Source organism: Thalassophryne amazonica, chromosome 9, assembly GCF_902500255.1.
Source record: "Thalassophryne amazonica chromosome 9, fThaAma1.1, whole genome shotgun sequence".
NCBI classification, from domain to species: domain Eukaryota; kingdom Metazoa; phylum Chordata; class Actinopteri; order Batrachoidiformes; family Batrachoididae; genus Thalassophryne; species Thalassophryne amazonica.
The window spans coordinates 74,755,293-74,773,285 of record NC_047111.1 but is presented as its reverse complement, the minus strand read 5'-3'; the positions used below and the strand labels follow the sequence as shown (position 1 = coordinate 74,773,285).

The following is a 17,993-nucleotide window of genomic DNA, read 5'->3' as shown; positions in this document are numbered from 1 at the left end:
AAATCTTGCGACATCTGTGGCATTGTGCTGTGTGATAAAACTGCACCTTTCAGGTGGCCTTTATTGTGGGCAGTCTAAGGCACACCTGTGCACTAATTCATGGTGTCTAATCAGCATCTGATATGGCACACCTGGACGTGGGATGGATTATCTCAGCAAGGAGAAGTGCTCACTATCACAGATTTAGGACTGGTTTTGTGAACAATATTTGAGGGGGAAATGGTGGTATTGTGTATGTGGAAAAAGTTTTTAGATCTTTAGGTCATCTCATACAAAATGGGTAGCAAAACCAAAAGTGTTGCGTTATATTTTTGTTGAGTAGTAATGGTATCAAGTTTGGAAAGCATATACCTCTATGATTTTTATGGACACGACTACGGAAGCAGGCCACAGGTCTCACCTGTTGGAAATTCCCTCCCTGGCAAATAAACTGCACTATCACCATAGTGGATTTTCTGCAATAAATTCCCCGCTAAGCTAATGGATTCCACACCCCACATTTGGCATAAGCCTTGCAGGGTGTCTAATCACCTGCTCCGTGGCCTGCTGTAGATTCCTAATTTTACCCTCCCTGTAGAGCTCTATCTATGTTCGCAGACAAGATGGTGGCGCCTTCCCCAGTAGGGTGGAGGCCGTCCGGCATCAGCAAGCCACGGCGGCCCCAGAACGAAGGCCAGTTATCAATAAAGCTAAAGCCTTGCTGTCTACAAAACTCCGCCAGCCACCTATTTAACAATGTCAGCCTGCTAAACGCCTCATCAGTACCCCGGGAGGGGAGAGGACCAGAGACTATTAATCGATGCCGACACATCTTTCTGGCAAGGTCACAAGTCCTCTCTATGTCCATTTTTGTGACCTCCGAGTGCTTCATCCTGATATCATTGGTGCCAACGTGAATAACTATGTGACTATATCTCATGTCATGTTCCTTCATCTATCTTCCCTTCTGCAGCGTCAGCACCCTAAGATGAGCTGCAATGTCGGGAGCTCTGGCCCCAGGAATACATTTAACGTCAGCCAGCACCTGTAACCTGGCTTTGCGGGTGATAGAATCCCCTATCACTAAAGTCCAGTGTTTCGGCCTGGAGACAGGAGTGGAAGTCACTTGTGGGCTCAGAGAATTCACATCTGGCAAATCCAAGGGGGAGAACCGATTCACAGTTCGCACTGGGGAGTGTGATCGGGGTGCCACAACCGGGCACCAAGCCCTATGGGGCTTCCTCCGCCTAGCCACAGTCAGAAAGCCGACCTCCACAGCCAGCGTTTCTAAGCTGATGCTAATGGGCTCGCTAGCCGGCACGACACTAACCTCACCTGGAGTGCCCATCTAACTCCACTGAGCTAAGAAGCTGCTCTAACTTACGGACACAGCTCTCTAAGACAGCCACCCTATCTTCCAACATCACGCAGGATTTACGGGGGTGTAAAGTAGAATTAGTAGTGTACTTTGTGCACTAAGAAATTCAAGAATGTAGCCAAGCATACACGAGCTAACCATAATGGATAAGCTAACCACTCCTAAGGCTCACACAGACGCAAATAAATTTATTAAAATTCACAGCAGTTACAGTGAAAACTAACAGAAGTATTAAACAGGTAAAAAAGCAGCAGCTATAAATACACTAAACAGTTAATTAACTAACAGGAGTGTAAAAAAATTAAATGAAAAATTGACGGGGGGTCCGAAACAGCTAACGCAAGCTAACCGCTACCGAAAATGCTAGCCGCTCCTAAGATTTTACCCAGGAGTAAAATAATTACTTAAAATTCACAGCAGTTCGACTGAAAAATGAACAGAACTATTAAATGGGCAAAAAAAGAACAGCTATAAAAAGTAACGACAGAGAGGAGAGGGGAGGGGTCGACCTAGCTAGCCAAAGCTAACCGCTAGCAAATGCTAACTGCTAGCGATTCACAACAGGACTGTTGTTAAATAACGTTCAGAGTAGATACAATTAATAACCAGAAGAGTGCTAAACAGAAATAAAAGAAGCGTATACAACCGTGTGAAGTTCAGAGTGGCGTCACAGCAACAAACAATCCATCAGAAGCAAGTTGCCAGATCTGAAATGTTTCTTTTCCCTTCTCCAGATTGGTGCCTCAATACAATCCTGTCTCTGAGGTCTACAGACACCCCTGTCCTAGCCAGTTTCTGGGTATTCTGTGTTAGTATTCTGTGTTACCAGATAATTGTAATAATTCCTGTGAGATAATGAGTATATCTCATCTAAATTAATTCTAAAATTTACCAGTAATAAAATTATAAAGCTAACTGAAGAGTGGCCATAATAAACATTTAAGAAACTTAAAGTTTATGAGCAACTTTGCCTGTTATCACTCAAGCACATTGTAAACATTGACACAATGGAGTTTGATGTGGAAGAGTTCAGACAGATACGATTGGAATGTTTTGATTACCATTTACAGTTGGCGATGAAAGACTTGGGTGTTAACTTCATGTTAAAGTCAGAACAAGAAGCTGCAGTGAAAGAGATCTATCTGGGAAGAAACACATTCTGTATGTTGTCGCTCTAACAAGAGCAGCACGCTGAAGAGTCTGGCAAAAGTCGTCTGGCGAGCTCAGTGGGTGAGCTATCCCTCATTGCCAACATAGCAGAGATGTCGTTCCAATGAGAGTGTCACGCTGAGCAGGGTGGAGGTGGGATTGTGTCGAGGATGGGCTTTGAGCCCTTTCTTGTTTATAATGGTGGTGGGCAAGATCAGATAAGAATTTGCAGATTAAATTTTCACCAGTACTGAGAGTAGAGAGTAGGTTGAGATGAACATCGAAAAGTGGAGATACGCTCTGGAGAGATGGTGAATGAAGTTCAATAGGAGCGAGCTGGAGTATGTGTGTGAAAGAGGAAGAAGAAGAGGATCATCTTTAACATGGGTAGCCAAAAAAAGTGCGAAGCTTGTTTCCAGAAGGGCCCATGGCATGTGTCTCTCATTCCTCCCCAGCATTGTTGTTGAGAGTCTTGAAAGGGTAGTTGTAAAACAGCTAACTGATCATCTGCAGAGGAATGGTCTATTTGAAGAGTTTCAGTCAGGTTTAGAATTCATCATAGTGCAGAAACAGCATTAGTGAAGGTTACAAATGATCTTCTTATGGCCTCGGACAGTGGACTTATCTCTGTGCTTGTTCTGTTAGACCTCAGTGCTGCTTTTGATACTGTTGACCATAAAATTTTATTACAGAGATTAGAGCATGCCATAGGTATTAAAGGCACTGTGCTGCGGTGGTTTTGAATCATATTTGTCTAATAGATTACAATTTGTTCATGTAAATGGGGAATCTTCTTCACAGACTAAAGTTAATTATGGAGTTCCACTAGGTTCTGTGCTAGGACCAATTTTATTCACTTTATACATGCTTCCCTTAGGCAGTATTATTAGACGGTATTGCTTAAATTTTCATTGTTACGCAGATGATACCCAGCTTTATCTATCCATGAAGCCAGAGGACACACACCAATTAGCTAAACTGCAGGATTGTCTTACAGACATAAAGACATGGATGACCTCTAATTTCCTGCTTTTAAACTCAGATAAATCTGAAGTTATTGTACTTGGCCCCACAAATCTTAGAAACATGGTGTCTAACCAGATCCTTACTCTGGATGGCATTACCCTGACCTCTAGTAATACTGTGAGAAATCTTGGAGTAATTTTTGATCAGGATATGTCATTCAAAGCGCATATTAAACAAATATGTAGGACTGCTTTTTTGCATTTACGCAATATCTCTAAAATCAGAAAGGTCTTGTCTCAGAGTGATGCTGAAAAACTAATTCATGCATTTATTTCCTCTAGGCTGGACTATTGTAATTCATTATTATCAGGTTGTCCTAAAAGTTCCCTAAAAAGCCTTCAGTTAATTCAAAATGCTGCAGCTAGAGTACTGACAGGGGACTGGAAGGAGAGAGCATATCTCACCCATATTGGCCTCTCTTCATTGGCTTCCTGTTAATTCTAGAATAGAATTTAAAATTCTTCTCTTACTTATAAGGTTTTGAATAATCAGGTCCCATCTTATCTTAGGGACCTCGTAGTACCATATCACCCCAATAGAGCGCTTCGCTCTCAGACTGCAGGCTTACTTGTAGTTCCTAGGGTTTGTAAGAGTAGAATGGGAGGCAGAGCCTTCAGCTTTCAGGCTCCTCTCCTGTGGAACCAGCTCCCAATTCAGATCAGGGAGACAGACACCCTCTCTACTTTTAAGATTAGGCTTAAAACTTTCCTTTTTGCTAAAGCTTATAGTTAGGGCTGGATCAGGTGACCCTGAACCATCCCTTAGTTATGCTGCTATAGACGTAGACTGCTGGGGGGTTCCCATGATGCACTGTTTCTTTCTCTTTTTGCTCTGTATGCACCACTCTGCATTTAATCATTAGTGATCGATCTCTGCTCCCCTCCACAGCATGTCTTTTTCCTGGTTCTCTCCCTCAGCCCCAACCAGTCCCAGCAGAAGACTGCCCCTCCCTGAGCCTGGTTCTGCTGGAGGTTTCTTCCTGTTAAAAGGGAGTTTTTCCTTCCCACTGTAGCCAAGTGCTTGCTCACAGGGGGTCGTTTTGACCGTTGGGGTTTTACATAATTATTGTATGGCCTTGCCTTACAATATGAAGCGCCTTGGGGCAACTGTTTGTTGTGATTTGGCGCTATATAAAAAAATTGATTGATTGATTGAAAGTACCACTTTGGAGCATGCTGCTGCAATCGGGAGGCGAACCTGGATTGCTGGTGTCCCAGTCCAACATGCAAACCATTACACCACTACCTCCCTGCAATGCTGTTAGACAGAGTGCTGTGGAACGTTAAGGTTGCAAGGAGCAGAGATGGTGATGGTAGATGTGTTTAAATACTCTGGGTCAACTTTTCAAAGTAATGGGAGTGTAGCAGAGAAGCAAAGAAGATCATTTACAAGGCCAGCCTTGTTGTATGGTATGTAAGAGGTGCTGGTGCTAGTAAAGCGCAGGCAGAACTGAAGATGCTGCACCACTCCTTGGGAGTGACAAAGATGGACAGGGTTCAGAATGAGCATATCAGTAACAATGCAAAGAGGTGAGATTGAGACGGTTTGGTTATTATTATTTATTTACTTACTTAAGTGTTGTTTATTTGCATTGTATGAGTGTGGGTGTTGCTTGGCCAGGCTAAAAACAGTAAACAAACTGAATTGTGTATATTTCTAATTTTTTGCAGGTTGAAACTTCAATGCAAAATTTTTGAAATTACTGTGCGATGTCTACGAGTATATCGTATATATCGTATATCAACTTGTAATAAAATTCTCCTTTAATATAAAAAAAAAATCTTTGAAGTCCGAAGACATGATTGCAGTTAGAATTATTTCACACAATATATTGGCCTTTTTAATTCATTTTAAGTATAATTTAATTTTCATTCACAAATTTCAATACATTATCTCAACTGTACTTTCTTTGTGTTTGGGTCATGGAATGTCTCATGTCATCTCGTCATTTTATACTAGGCCATCTTTCTGATGTCAAATGTGAAGAAGACAAACACCAAAACAACACATATACATCCAGTCAACAACAGACACATTCTTGTTGTATTGTAGTGATGTTATGTCGCTGTTATCTCAGTGACGGCGCAAAGTCACCGAACTCCAACCTAGTGTTCATGTTGAGTTATGAAGGTGTGCTGATTTGTCCCAGTCTCTTCAGCAGTCCATCCAGCGTCTCCATGTTTTGTGCTTTCTCCTCCAAAAGTTCATACCGCAAACTAGAAATGTCCTGCTTGATCTCCTTCAATTCACCTGGAAGCAAGTACAAAAGTTTAATGACATAAATTTATAGTAATTTTTTTTAATTGTATAATAAATACAATTTTAATTAACAATTCAGGAAAAATACTGACGATAATAATGAAAAAAAAATTCCATGATTTCTGGTGTACTTCAGCAAAAGTATTGATGGATATATTTGAAGCAGCTTGTTACTGCAGGACTCACCTTCAGTGATTTCATCACTTTCTCTGTCTGCTTGAGCCTTTATGATGTAACGTTTGATCAGTCGCTTCATGATCTTCTGCAAACAGCAATGCAAAAACAGTGTCAAAATCTTATGACTACAGGAACTGAAATTTCAGTAAAAAAAAGTTTTTGATACAGCAATGTGTATGAAATATATATATATAAAAAATACACTGACATCTGACTAACTTTTATTGACTGCTACATTATGTAGTAAATCTGTTACTTACAGCAGCAAAAATAAGGGCATAAATATATACCTGGTATCTGGTAGGGCTGTTTGAACTACCATATCCTGAACTTTTGCCTTCCCCAAGCTAGAAACAAAAATGAAATGAACTGCTTTGAGCAGAATTTATTATGAAACATTTCATAGGTTCAATTCTCTCTTCAGTTCTGAAATGATGCAGTTTATAGACCTCTGGGAGGAGCTCAGGATACGTTCTGCTACACTACAGGCTGACCTACAATATGAGATGTTTCATGTGGTACCTGATTGAGCTGTGTCTCAGTTTTGTGCTCTCTGTTTCCTGCCTTGATCTGCAAGAGCAGAGACTTGAGGCCAGTGGTCAGACCCAACATGGATTTTGGACTGGGGACCAGGTTAAAGGGCACAGGGAGCGTCCTTCCCTCCTCAAAGTATGAGAACCAAAGTTTGGCTCGAGCAAACTTCCACTCAACGTCAGCATCATCCTAAAAAAAGGAAGGAATAAACAGGTTAAAGAGGAAAGAAAGCTGCAGACTGTCCCTGATACACAGTTTCTTCTCAAATTAATGCTGTATTCATGCTTCTTTCTGCACAAAAACAGAAAATAGCTATTCAACTCAAGATTTTGTTTTCACTTGTGCCTGTTTATTTGCTTCCTTCCTTGTCATCATATTACTATAATAATAATCATCATCATCATCATCATTTTCATGCTGTTAACTATGGAGGAACACAGTACAGTTTGAATGGATCAAGATTCAGTCTTTTTTCCTTTTTTTACACTTTTTACCATTGGGCCCTAGGTGTTTTTGTTTTTTCTTTTTTGGGAGTTTTTTCGGTTGGCTGGTTGCGTTTTTAGTTTTTCATCTTCTTCAGTTTGCTCAGAGATACTCTCTAGACTTCAATAAAAAAGAATGGTACGATCTCTAATGAGTGCCCCTCAAACTGCAAATTATTTGTCTTGTCACAAGTGCAATATTCCAAAAAACCTGTTCATCCATCCATTTTCTCTACTGTCAGTTAAGGGTTACAGGGGGGCTGGAGTCTATCCCAGCATTCGTAGGACATGAGGCGGGATACACCTTGGACAGGACTCCAGTCCATTGCAGGAAACCTGTTCATTTGAGTGACAAACACTGAATTCTCTGTACCATATAGGGACTTACATAGCATCATAGGGAGCACACCAAGCCCGGTGCCAGAAAAAAAATATTAAGGGGGGGGGCGATGAGTTTATCACAGGGGGCGGGGTCACCCCCCTGCCACAAAAAAAGTGCGCACCGGAGGGGACGTGCCTTTGAGCGTGCGTAATGAATTGGGTGCGCTCCTGGAAAGCTCATGTATTTAGGCTACACCGTTGTAAGAGACTGACTAAGAGTAAAGAGTGATGACAGTATTTTTTTAATTATTATTTGAACGTATAGACCCTCGGTCAAGTGATCTTCTGCATACCACAAAACCAAACCAACAACTGATCTGAGAAACGACAGGAGACAGTAGATTAACCCCACATACAGCCCTCCATCACAAGCGCAAACACAGCGCAATTGGGCATGTGCGCCCCTCCATGGCACAGAGCCCAACTACGCATGCAGTCACAAAGTTCTTCAGAAAAACTGGAGCGATCTGAATTCGGTTGGATGAATATGGGTGTGTGTGTGGAGACAATTCACCTTCGTTCACAACGTGGCAGAACTTAACGATGCGCTGTTACGCACAATAGCGCGCAACAACATGGAACACTATTCTTGACCGTGCGTAATGGTTCCTGATAATTCTCCAGCAACACGTGCCATTAATCGTAACGTGTGGTAACAAGTTGCAGCAGTTCCTGAGGACACCTGACGCCTCTGCCCCGAATCATCACATTCGTGATAAGCGGCCAAGAATGTGTACTTTGTGGCATTTGTGACTTGTCATCGTTATGTGTAAATGCAGCATTAACACCCTCCCCAAGTGCTGCATGATCTGCCTTTTGCTTGGTGGACTTGACGAATCCCAGGAACTTCAGCTCTGACACTGCTTGAATAAATCGAGCATGCTTTAATTCGTCCACCTTGCCATAATCGCTGGACTCAGGATCCTTGCCCTCTGCCGCACTGACAAGCGCAACCCTCAACCTATCAAATCGCTTGAACACAGACACACACCATATCCGTTTGTTTTAAAATTAATTACTTTAGTTAATTATTTTGGTTTATTTGTTAAATACGTGATATTATTGAATAACTAATATTTTGCTATATTTTCCAGTATTTCTTTTTCTTTCTTTTTTATTTTAATTTTTTGATAACTCTCACATCCGAGGGTGCGGGGTTGATGACGTGAGGGGGCATCGCCCCCAAACGCCCCCTTGTGGCACCGGGTCTGGAGCATACTATTGGTTTTTGTCTGAATTTCCAAGGTTTGCCAACCAACATATATCCGGCTCCGGCTCCTTTGCTTTGAAACCCATGGTTTATAACCCACCCTGCCCGTCTCATCACTATGGGGTACAGAGCATTCAGCTGTTCTGTTCCCCAGCTCTGGAACTCATTCCCACCTATCCTCAGAAATATAAACTCTCTCCCAATTTTCAAATGCAAACTCAAAACCCAACTGTTTAAGACTGCTTTTTCTATCTGAACAATTACACTACCTAATTCTAATCTTTTTATTTGTTATATATTTATATTTTTTTATTGTTGTTTTATTTGTTTTTATTCCTGTGCGGTGTCCTTGAGTGTTGTGAAAGATGCCTATAAATAAAATGCATTATTATTATTCAGAAAACAAAAAAGTATGTCTAAATAATGTTGGATAACCACAAATAAAGCAGTAATAACTGCATACTCTGAAACACAACTGCATCCCACTGATTTTACTTCTCCTGCCTTCGCACACAGCAACCATGCAGAAAATCAGCCAAGTCTCACATTTTATTTTTTTTGTGACAGTCACTTTTTCATAATGCGATCAAGGTTCAATCACTATTTTTAACCCTAATCCTAACCTTAACCATAACCCTAACTATAGCCCCAATTCTTCGCCCCACCCCCACCCCCCACCGTATCACTCCAAATTCCATGATACCATCACAAAATAATTTCGTGATAGTGTTACAAAATGTGTTACATTTTGGTGATGGTATCACCATCACCATGGTATCATATTAAATCCCTTTTCCTGATGCCATAACAAACTTGATGTGTGATCCGGTGTTGCAGACCAAACGGTCCGCCCCTGAAAATTGGTCTGCCCTGACTCCACTGCGCATGCGTCATTTCAGAGCTCAGCAGCTTGTCTGAGACAGAGTCTCTTCACCCAAAGCAATCAAAGGGAATAATGTGTTTATTAACCATCAGATGACAAGGTAAAACCTCCTAAATCATTCTGAAGTCATTTTTAAGCAGAAACGAGGTCGTTTTAAGCAGAAACGAGGCGATAATCTGTGACGTTTTGAAATGACAGATTTGAACGCATCAGCTAGAAGCTCGTGAAGCCGCAGTGCTCTGATCACTTCCTCTGTCTTTTATGATTGAAATGATTGTTGTCCAAAAGCTTCAGATATCTGTTGCCGAGACAGATGATGACTGGTGTGCAGTTTTAAGCAGAAACAAGGTGATAATTGGTGAACCGCGGCTGATGACGCATGCGCAGTGAAGGCAGGGCAGACTGATTTTTAGGGGGGACCGTTCGGTCGGCGACACCAGGTTGAGAATATTGTTCTGCTGTCTGGCACTGCTCCAGTTCCACATGGTTTTATATGTAAACAAAGTCATTGTATCCTTCAATACTTCCAAATTCTACAAGTTCCCCATTGTCACCTTCATGTTGTTTGAATCTTTCATTTCTCCAGAATCACTGAAACAGTAATCATATACATCAATAACAAGAACAGGTGGTAGCCGTTTAAAGTACCATGTCCATGTCACAGAGCCCATTGAGTATGGTGACTATATTTTGATTACCGAAAACCAACCAGGACACTCAGCCCCGCAATGAGATACTCAAATGATACTTGAATGCCGATCAATTTAATGGCCCAATGTAAAACAATGAAAAGTGGGACATTGTCATCACTTTCTAAAAAACAACCCAGGATGGCCAGGACAGGACGTGAAAACAGGACATATCCTGGGAAAACAGGACGTTTGGTCACCCTACCATTGATATCCCGAACACAGCCGTCCACCGACGTCACCCACCACTGTTTTCTCTGCGACTCTTTGTGGCCACACTTATCCAAAATCAGATAAATTCACTCCTGGTGTAGATTTCCACTGCAGGGAACATTCCTCAGCAAGACATTTTTTCACCTGCGGGGCCGTCATATTCCTGAAATTTTCCTGCTCCGTGACAACAGATTTGAAGATAACGCATGGGAAAGTAACAGTAAACAAGCACTGAAGCACAAGCACTTTTATCTATTACACAAGGTCTGTTAGAAAACTATCCGACCTTTTTATTTTTTGCAAAAACTATATGGATTTGAATCATGTGCGCTTGCATCAGCCAAGCTTGAACCTTCGTGCGCATGCGTGAGTTTTTTCACGCCTGTTGGTTGCGTCATTCGCCTGTGAGCACGCTTTGGGTGAGCAGTGGTCCACCCCCATCATCGGATTTTCATTGTGAGGAAAATGTCTGAATGATTTGGAGCTTTGCTGCATCAAATTTTTCCAGAAACTGTGAGAGACAGCCAGGTGGACACCATTCGGAAGATTCAGACTGCTTTCAGGGACGATTCTATGGGGATCACACAGATTAAGGAGTGTTACAACCGGTTTAAAGACGATGCACAATGGCAGAGGCTGCACCACACTCCGAGCAGCGATCGACAGGCTGAAACGACCAGATCATTTCCAAAGTGAACGCTGTGTTTGTTGGGAAGTGTCGTGACACGGACCCACAACAGGGGGCGTTAATGAACGGACAATGGAATAGCCAAAAAGTAACAATTTAATGTTGTGAAGTGCACAACGAAGTACAGACAATAAAAATATTGCAGAATGTCAATTATACACCAGGTGACGTGTGGCAGGCTCGAAGATAGAAGACGTCTGGTGCGAGAAGAGCCGGATCCCACACAGCTTCCACCACCAACGGATCTGAAGAACACCGGAGCCGCAAAGCCCTGCGCCCCAGGTGGCCACTGTCTTCAGCAGTCAGACCCGGTACTGCTGGCAGAGAACAGAAACAGTTTTTGATGAGTGTGAGTTTGCACACTCAGTAATCCCACAGTCTGTGTTCAATTAGGAGGGAGAACCTCCACCTCCGATAACACACTCGGACAGCTCCTGAGACAACCACTTATCTGGGTGGGGTGGGAGGCGAAGCCGTCGCAGTCCACACCAAACTCCAACACAGCAGACAAGGACTCCGTCACAGGAAAACGGCTGCAAAAGAGATCAGACTAATGTTCGATTTAGATTCAGCAGAGAATTACCTGTATGGTAGCTGATTTCTCAGCGGGGAGGTGGAGTTGCAGTCCGGCTTTTATGGAGGTTGACGTAGATGAGTGACAGCTGGTGGTGATGATGTGACAGCTGTCACTCCACTGGTTCCGGCGCCCTCTCGTGCTTGAAGCCCGCACTCCAAGCAGGGCGCCATCTGGTGGTGGTGGGCCAGCAGTACCTCCTCTTCAGCGGCCCACACAACAGTGTTGATCCGGGACGTCGTCTGACTACTACAGAAATGGCAGAAGATGTGGACATAGCACTTTTTCGGCACATTCCACTGTTACAGGAGTTTTTGTCATGGAAAGAGGAGCGGAGGAATTCGCCACGGAGCCGCTAATGGCGCAGGACAAAAGCACCTCAGTGTTGGTCTCACAGGACATGTTGTAACATGCCCAGCTCTTGCACCATTCGGAAGATTCAGACAGCTTTCGATGGCTTTTCAGTCATGTGACTATCCGAGAAATTGTGGATGACCTGGACATGCCACAACATGTCCTGTGAGGCTTCATCACAGCGTTGCTTTTTGTCCCACGCCATTAGCAGCTCCGTCCCGACGCGCAAATTCCTCCGCACATCTTTTCATGACAAAAACTCCTGTAACAGTGGAATGTGCCGAAAAAGTGCTATGCCCACATCTTCTGCCATTTCTGTAGTAGTCAGACGACATCCCAGATCAACACAGCGTTCACTTTGGAAATGATCTGGTCATTTCAGCCTGTCGATCGCCGCTCGGAGCGCGGCGCACCCTCCGCCATTGTGCGCCGTCTTTAAACCGATTATAACACCTTAATCTGTGTGATCCCCATAGAATCGTCCCTGAAAGCCGTCTGAATCTTCTGAATGGTTTCCACCTGGCTGTCTCTCACAGTTTCTCAAAAAATTTGATGCAGCAAAGCTCCAAATCGTTCAGACATTTTCCTCACAGTGAAAATCCAACGAGGGGGGTGGACCACTGCTCACTCAAAGCGTGCTCACAGGCGAATGACGCAACTGACAGGCGTGAAAAAACTCATGCATGCGCACGAAGGTTCAAGCTTGGCTGATGCAAGCGCACATGATTCAAATCCATATGGTTTTTGCAAAAAATAAAAAGGTCGGATAGTTTTCTAACAGACCTCGTATATATATGTATGTATGATTTTCCTTTATAAATCATTGGTTGTCTGGATCAGAAATTTCAGTTAAATATATCATATAGCAGATGAACACACTGATATTTGAGAAGTGAAATGAAGTCAATAGGATTTACAGAAACTGTGCAATAATTCTTTAAACAAAATGAGACAAGTGCATAAATTTGGGCAACCCAACAGAAAAAAATACATCAAAATTTAGTAGATCCTCCTTTTGCAGAAATAACAGCCTCTAAACACTTCCTATATCTTCCAATGAGAGTCTGGATTCTGGTTGAAGGTATTTTGGACCATTCTTCTTTACAAAACATCTCAGGTTTGTTGGTTTCTGAGCATGGACAGTCCGCTTAAAATCACACCACAGATTTTCAATAATATTCAGGTCTGGGGACTGAGATGGCCATTCCAGAACATTGTACTTGTTCCTCTGCATGAATGCCTTAGTAGATTTTAAGCAGTGTTTAGGGTTGTTGTCTTGTTGAAAGATCCAGCCCCGGTGCAACTTCAACTTTGTCACTGATTCATGAACATTGTTCTCAAGAATCTGCTGATATTGACTGGAATGCATGTGACCCTCAACTTTAACAAGATTCCCGGTACCTGCACTGGCCACACAGCCCCACAGCATGATGGAACCACCTCCAAATTTTACTGTAGGTAGCAAGTGTTTTTCTTGGAATGCTGTGTTCTTTTTCAGCCATGCATACCGCCCCTTGTTATGTCCAAAAAACTCAGTTTTAGTTTCATCAGTCCACAGCACCTTACTCCAAAATGAAGCTGGCTTGTCCAAATGTGCTTTAGCATACCTCAAGCGACTCTGTTTGTGGCGTATACGCAGAAAAGGCTTCCTGTGCATTATAGCATCATACAGCATCTCCTTGTGCAAAGCACGGTGTAAAGTTGAACGATGCATAGAGACACTATTTGCAGCAAGATCATGTTATACAGTGAGGAAAATAAGTATTTGAACAACCTGCGATTTTGCAAGTTCTTCCACTTAGGGTCTGAAATTTTCATCTTAGGTGCATGTCCACTGTGAGAGATATAATCTAAAAAAAACATCTGGAAATCACAATGTATGATTTTTTTAATAATTTATTTGTATGTTACTGCTGCAAATAAGTATTTGATCCACCAACCAGCAAGAATTCTGGCTCACACAGACCTGTTAATTTTTCTTTAAGAAGCCCTCTTATTCTGCACCTGTTTGAACTTGCTACCTGTATAAAAGACACCTGTTCACACACTCAATCAATCACACTCCAACCTGTCCACCATAGCCAAGACCAAATAGCTGAGAAAGTGGAAGAAACACAAGATGACTGTCAATCTCCCTCGGTCTGGGATTCCATGCAAGATCTCACATTGTGGGGTAAGGATGATTCTGAGAAATTTCAGAACTACACAGGAGGACCTGGTCAATGACCTGAAGAGAGCTGGGACCACAGTCACAAAGATTACATTAGTAACACATGATGCTGTCATGGTTTAAAATCCTGCAGGGCAGCAAGGTCCCCCCTGCTCAAGCCAGCACATGTCCAGGCCCGTTTGAAGCTCACCAGTGACCATATGGATGAGCCAGAGGAGGCATGGGAGAAGGTCATGTGGTCACATGAGACCAGAATGAAGCTTTTTGGAATCAACTCCACTTACCATGTTTAGAGGATGAGAACAACCCCAAGAAAACCATCCCAACCGTGAAGCATGGGGGTGGAAACATCATACTCTGGGGGTGCTCTTCTGCAAAGGGGACAGGACAACTGCACCGTATTGAAGGGAGGATGGATGGGGTCATGTATTGCGAGAAACAAACAACCTCCTTCCCTCAGTAAGAGCATTGAAGATGGTTCATGGCTGGGTCTTCCAGCATGATAATGACCCCAAACACACAGCCAGGGCAACTAAGGAGGGGCTCCGTAAGAAGCATTTTAAGGTCCTGGAGTGGCCTGGCAGGTCTCCAGACCTGAACTCAATAGAAAATCTTTGGAGAGAGTTGAAACTCCAAACCTGAAAGATCCAGAGATGATCTGTATGGAGGAGTGGACAAAAATCCCTGCTGCAGTGTGTGCAAACGTCGTGGAAAACCACAGGAAACGGTTGACCTCTGTAATTGCAAACAAAGGCTACTGTACCAAATATTAACATTGATTTTCACAGTTGTTCAAAAACTTATTTGCAGCAGAAACATACAAATAAATTATTTAAAAAATCATACATTGTGATTTCTGGATTTTTTTTTTTTTTAGATTATGTCTCTCACAGTGGACATACACCTAAGATGAAAATTTCAGACCCATCCATGATTTCTAAGTGGAAGAACTTGCAAAATCGCAGGGTATTCAAATACTTATTTTCCTCACTGTGTATATGTACGAGTATATATATATATATATATATATATCAACAAAAATATAAACGCAACACTTTTGGTTTTGCTCCCATTTTGTATGAGATGAACTCAAAGATCTAAAACTTTTTCCACATACACAATATCACCATTTCCCTCAAATATTGTTCACAAACCAGACTAAATCTGTGATATTGAGCACTTCTCCTTTGCTGAGATAATCCATCCCACCTCACAGGTGTGCCATATCAAGATGCTGATTAGACACCATGATTAGTGCACAGGTGTGCCTTAGACTGCCCACAATAAAAGGCCACTCTGAAAGGTGCAGTTTTATCACACAGCACAATGCCACAGATGTCGCAAGATTTGAGGGAGCGTGCAATTGGCATGTTGACAGCAGGAATTTCAACCAGAGCTGTTGCTCGTGTATTGAATGTTCATTTCTCTACCATAATCCGTCTCCAAAGGCGTTTCAGAGAATTTGGCAGTACATCCAACCAGCCTCACAACCGCAGACCACGTGTAACCACACCAGCCCAGGACCTCCACATCCAGCATGTTCACCTCCAAGATCGTCTGAGACCAGCCACTCGGACAGCTGCTGAAACAATTGGTTTGCATAACCAAAGAATTTCTGCACAAACTGTCAGAAACGTCTCAGGGAAGCTCATCTGCATGCTTGTCGTCCTCATCGGGGTCTCGACCTGACTCCAGTTCGTCGTTGCAACTTCGCACAGCCATTGAAGAGGAGTGGACCAACATTCCACAGGCCACAATTGACAACCTGATCAAGTCTATGCGAAGGAGATGTGTTGCACTGCATGAGGCAAATGGTGGTCACACCAGATACTGACTGGTACCCCCCCCCCCCCCCCCCCCAATAAAACGAAACTGCACCTTTCAGAGTGGCCTTTTATTGTGGGCAGTCTAAGGCACACCTGTGCACTAATCATGGTGTCTAATCAGCATCTTGATATGGCACACCTGTGAGGTGGGATGGATTATCTCAGCAAAGGAGAAGTGCTCACTATCACAGATTTAGACTGGTTTGTGAACAATATTTGAGGGAAATGGTGATATTGTGTATGTGGAAAAAGTTTTAGATCTTTGAGTTCATCTCATACAAAATGGGAGCAAAACCAAAAGTGTTGCGTTTATATTTTTGTTGAGTATATATACACTCTGATTTATAGATATTTTCATGCTATCTGACATATATCTATTGTTATGTTTTATATAGAAATATAATGTATTCATTAGTCAACATTTTGTTTATAGATAGATACCGTAGATAGCCCAATCATATATTGTCTCTTCAAATTACTGAAATAATTGACTTTACTGCCACTATCTGCTTTTCTATCATATCAAATCAAATCAATTTAATTTATATAGCGCCAAATCACAACAAACAGTTGCCCCAAGGGGCTTCATATTGCAAGACAAAGCCATACAATAATTACAGAAAAACCCCAACGGTCAAAACGACCCCCTGTGAGCAAGCACTTGGCGACAGTGGGAAGGAAAAACTCCCTTTTAACAGGAAAAAACCTCCAGCAGAACCAGGCTCAGGGAGGGGCAGTCTTCTGCTGGGACTGGTTGGGGCTGAGGGAGAGAACCAGGAAAAAGACATGCTGTGGAGGGGAGCAGAGATCAATCACTAATGATTAAATGCAGAGTGGTGCATACAGAGCAAAAAGAGAAAGAAACACTCAGTGCATCATGGGAACCCCCCAGCAGTCTAAGTCTATAGCAGCATAACTAAGGGATGGTTCAGGGTCACCTGATCCAGCCCTAACTATAAGCTTTAGCAAAAAGGAAAGTTTTAAGCCTAATCTTAAAAGTAGAGAGGGTGTCTGTCTCCCTGATCCAAATTGGGAGCTGGTTCCACAGGAGAGGAGCCTGAAAGCTGAAGGCTCTGCCTCCCATTCTACTCTTACAAACCCTAGGAACTACAAGTAAGCCTGCAGTCTGAGCGCGAAGCGCTCTATTGGGGTGATATGGTACTATGAGGTCCCTAAGATAAGATGGGACCTGATTATTCAAAACCTTATAAGTAGGAAGAAGAATTTTAAATTCTATTCTAGAATTAACAGGAAGCCAATGAAGAGAGGCCAGTATGGGTGAGATATGCTCTCTCCTTCTAGTCCCTGTCAGTACTCTAGCTGCAGCATTTTGAATTAACTGAAGGCTTTTCAGGGAACTTTTAGGACAACCTGATAATAATGAATTACAATAGTCCAGCCTAGAGGAAATAAATGCATGAGTTAGTTTTTCAGCATCACTCTGAGACAAGACCTTTCTAATTTTAGAGATATTGCGCAAATGCAAAAAAGCAGTCGTACATATTTGTTTAATATGCACATTGAATGACATATCCTGATCAAAAATGACTCCAAGATTTCTCACAGTATTACTAGAGGTCAGGGTAATTCCATCCAGAGTAAGGATCTGGTTAGACACCATGTTTCTAAGATTTGTGGGGCCAAGTACAAAAACTTCAGTTTTATCTGAGTTTAAAAGCAGGAAATTAGAGGTCATCCATGTCATTATGTCTGTAAAACAATCCTGCAGTTTAGCTAATTGGTGTGTGTCCTCTGGCTTCATGGATAGATAAAGCTGAGTATCATCTGCGTAACAATGAAAATTTAAGGAATGCTGTCTAATAATACTGCCTAAGGGAAGCATGTATAAAGTGAATAAAATTGGTCCTAGCACAGAACCTTGTGGAACTCCATAATTAACCTTAGTCTGTGAAGAAGATTCCCCATTTACATGAACAAATTGTAATCTATTAGATAAATATGATTCAAACCACCACAGCGCAGTGCCTTTAATACCTATGGCATGCTCTAATCTCTGTAAT

At 42.4% G+C, this 17,993-nt stretch overlaps 1 protein-coding gene across 3 annotated transcripts in view; it reads right to left on the bottom strand.

Annotated features, from left to right (window-relative positions):
* Window positions 1-5,331: 5,331 nt before the first annotated feature.
* The window catches only part of trpc6a (transient receptor potential cation channel, subfamily C, member 6a), a 37,944-nt gene continuing 25,282 nt past the window's right edge, over window positions 5,332-17,993 (bottom strand). For 2 of the 3 annotated variants that reach the window (XM_034178397.1, XM_034178398.1), the window contains 4 exons: window positions 6,491-6,691; window positions 6,259-6,315; window positions 5,978-6,053; window positions 5,333-5,782 (listed from right to left, as the gene is read on the bottom strand). In XM_034178397.1, the coding sequence (XP_034034288.1) occupies window positions 5,655-5,782; window positions 5,978-6,053; window positions 6,259-6,315; window positions 6,491-6,691 (462 nt within the window). In that variant the 3' untranslated portion in view covers window positions 5,333-5,654. Of the gene's footprint in view, window positions 5,783-5,977; window positions 6,054-6,258; window positions 6,316-6,490; window positions 6,692-17,993 lie in introns of all 3 variants that reach the window. The other variant, XM_034178396.1, reaches the window with a different exon arrangement.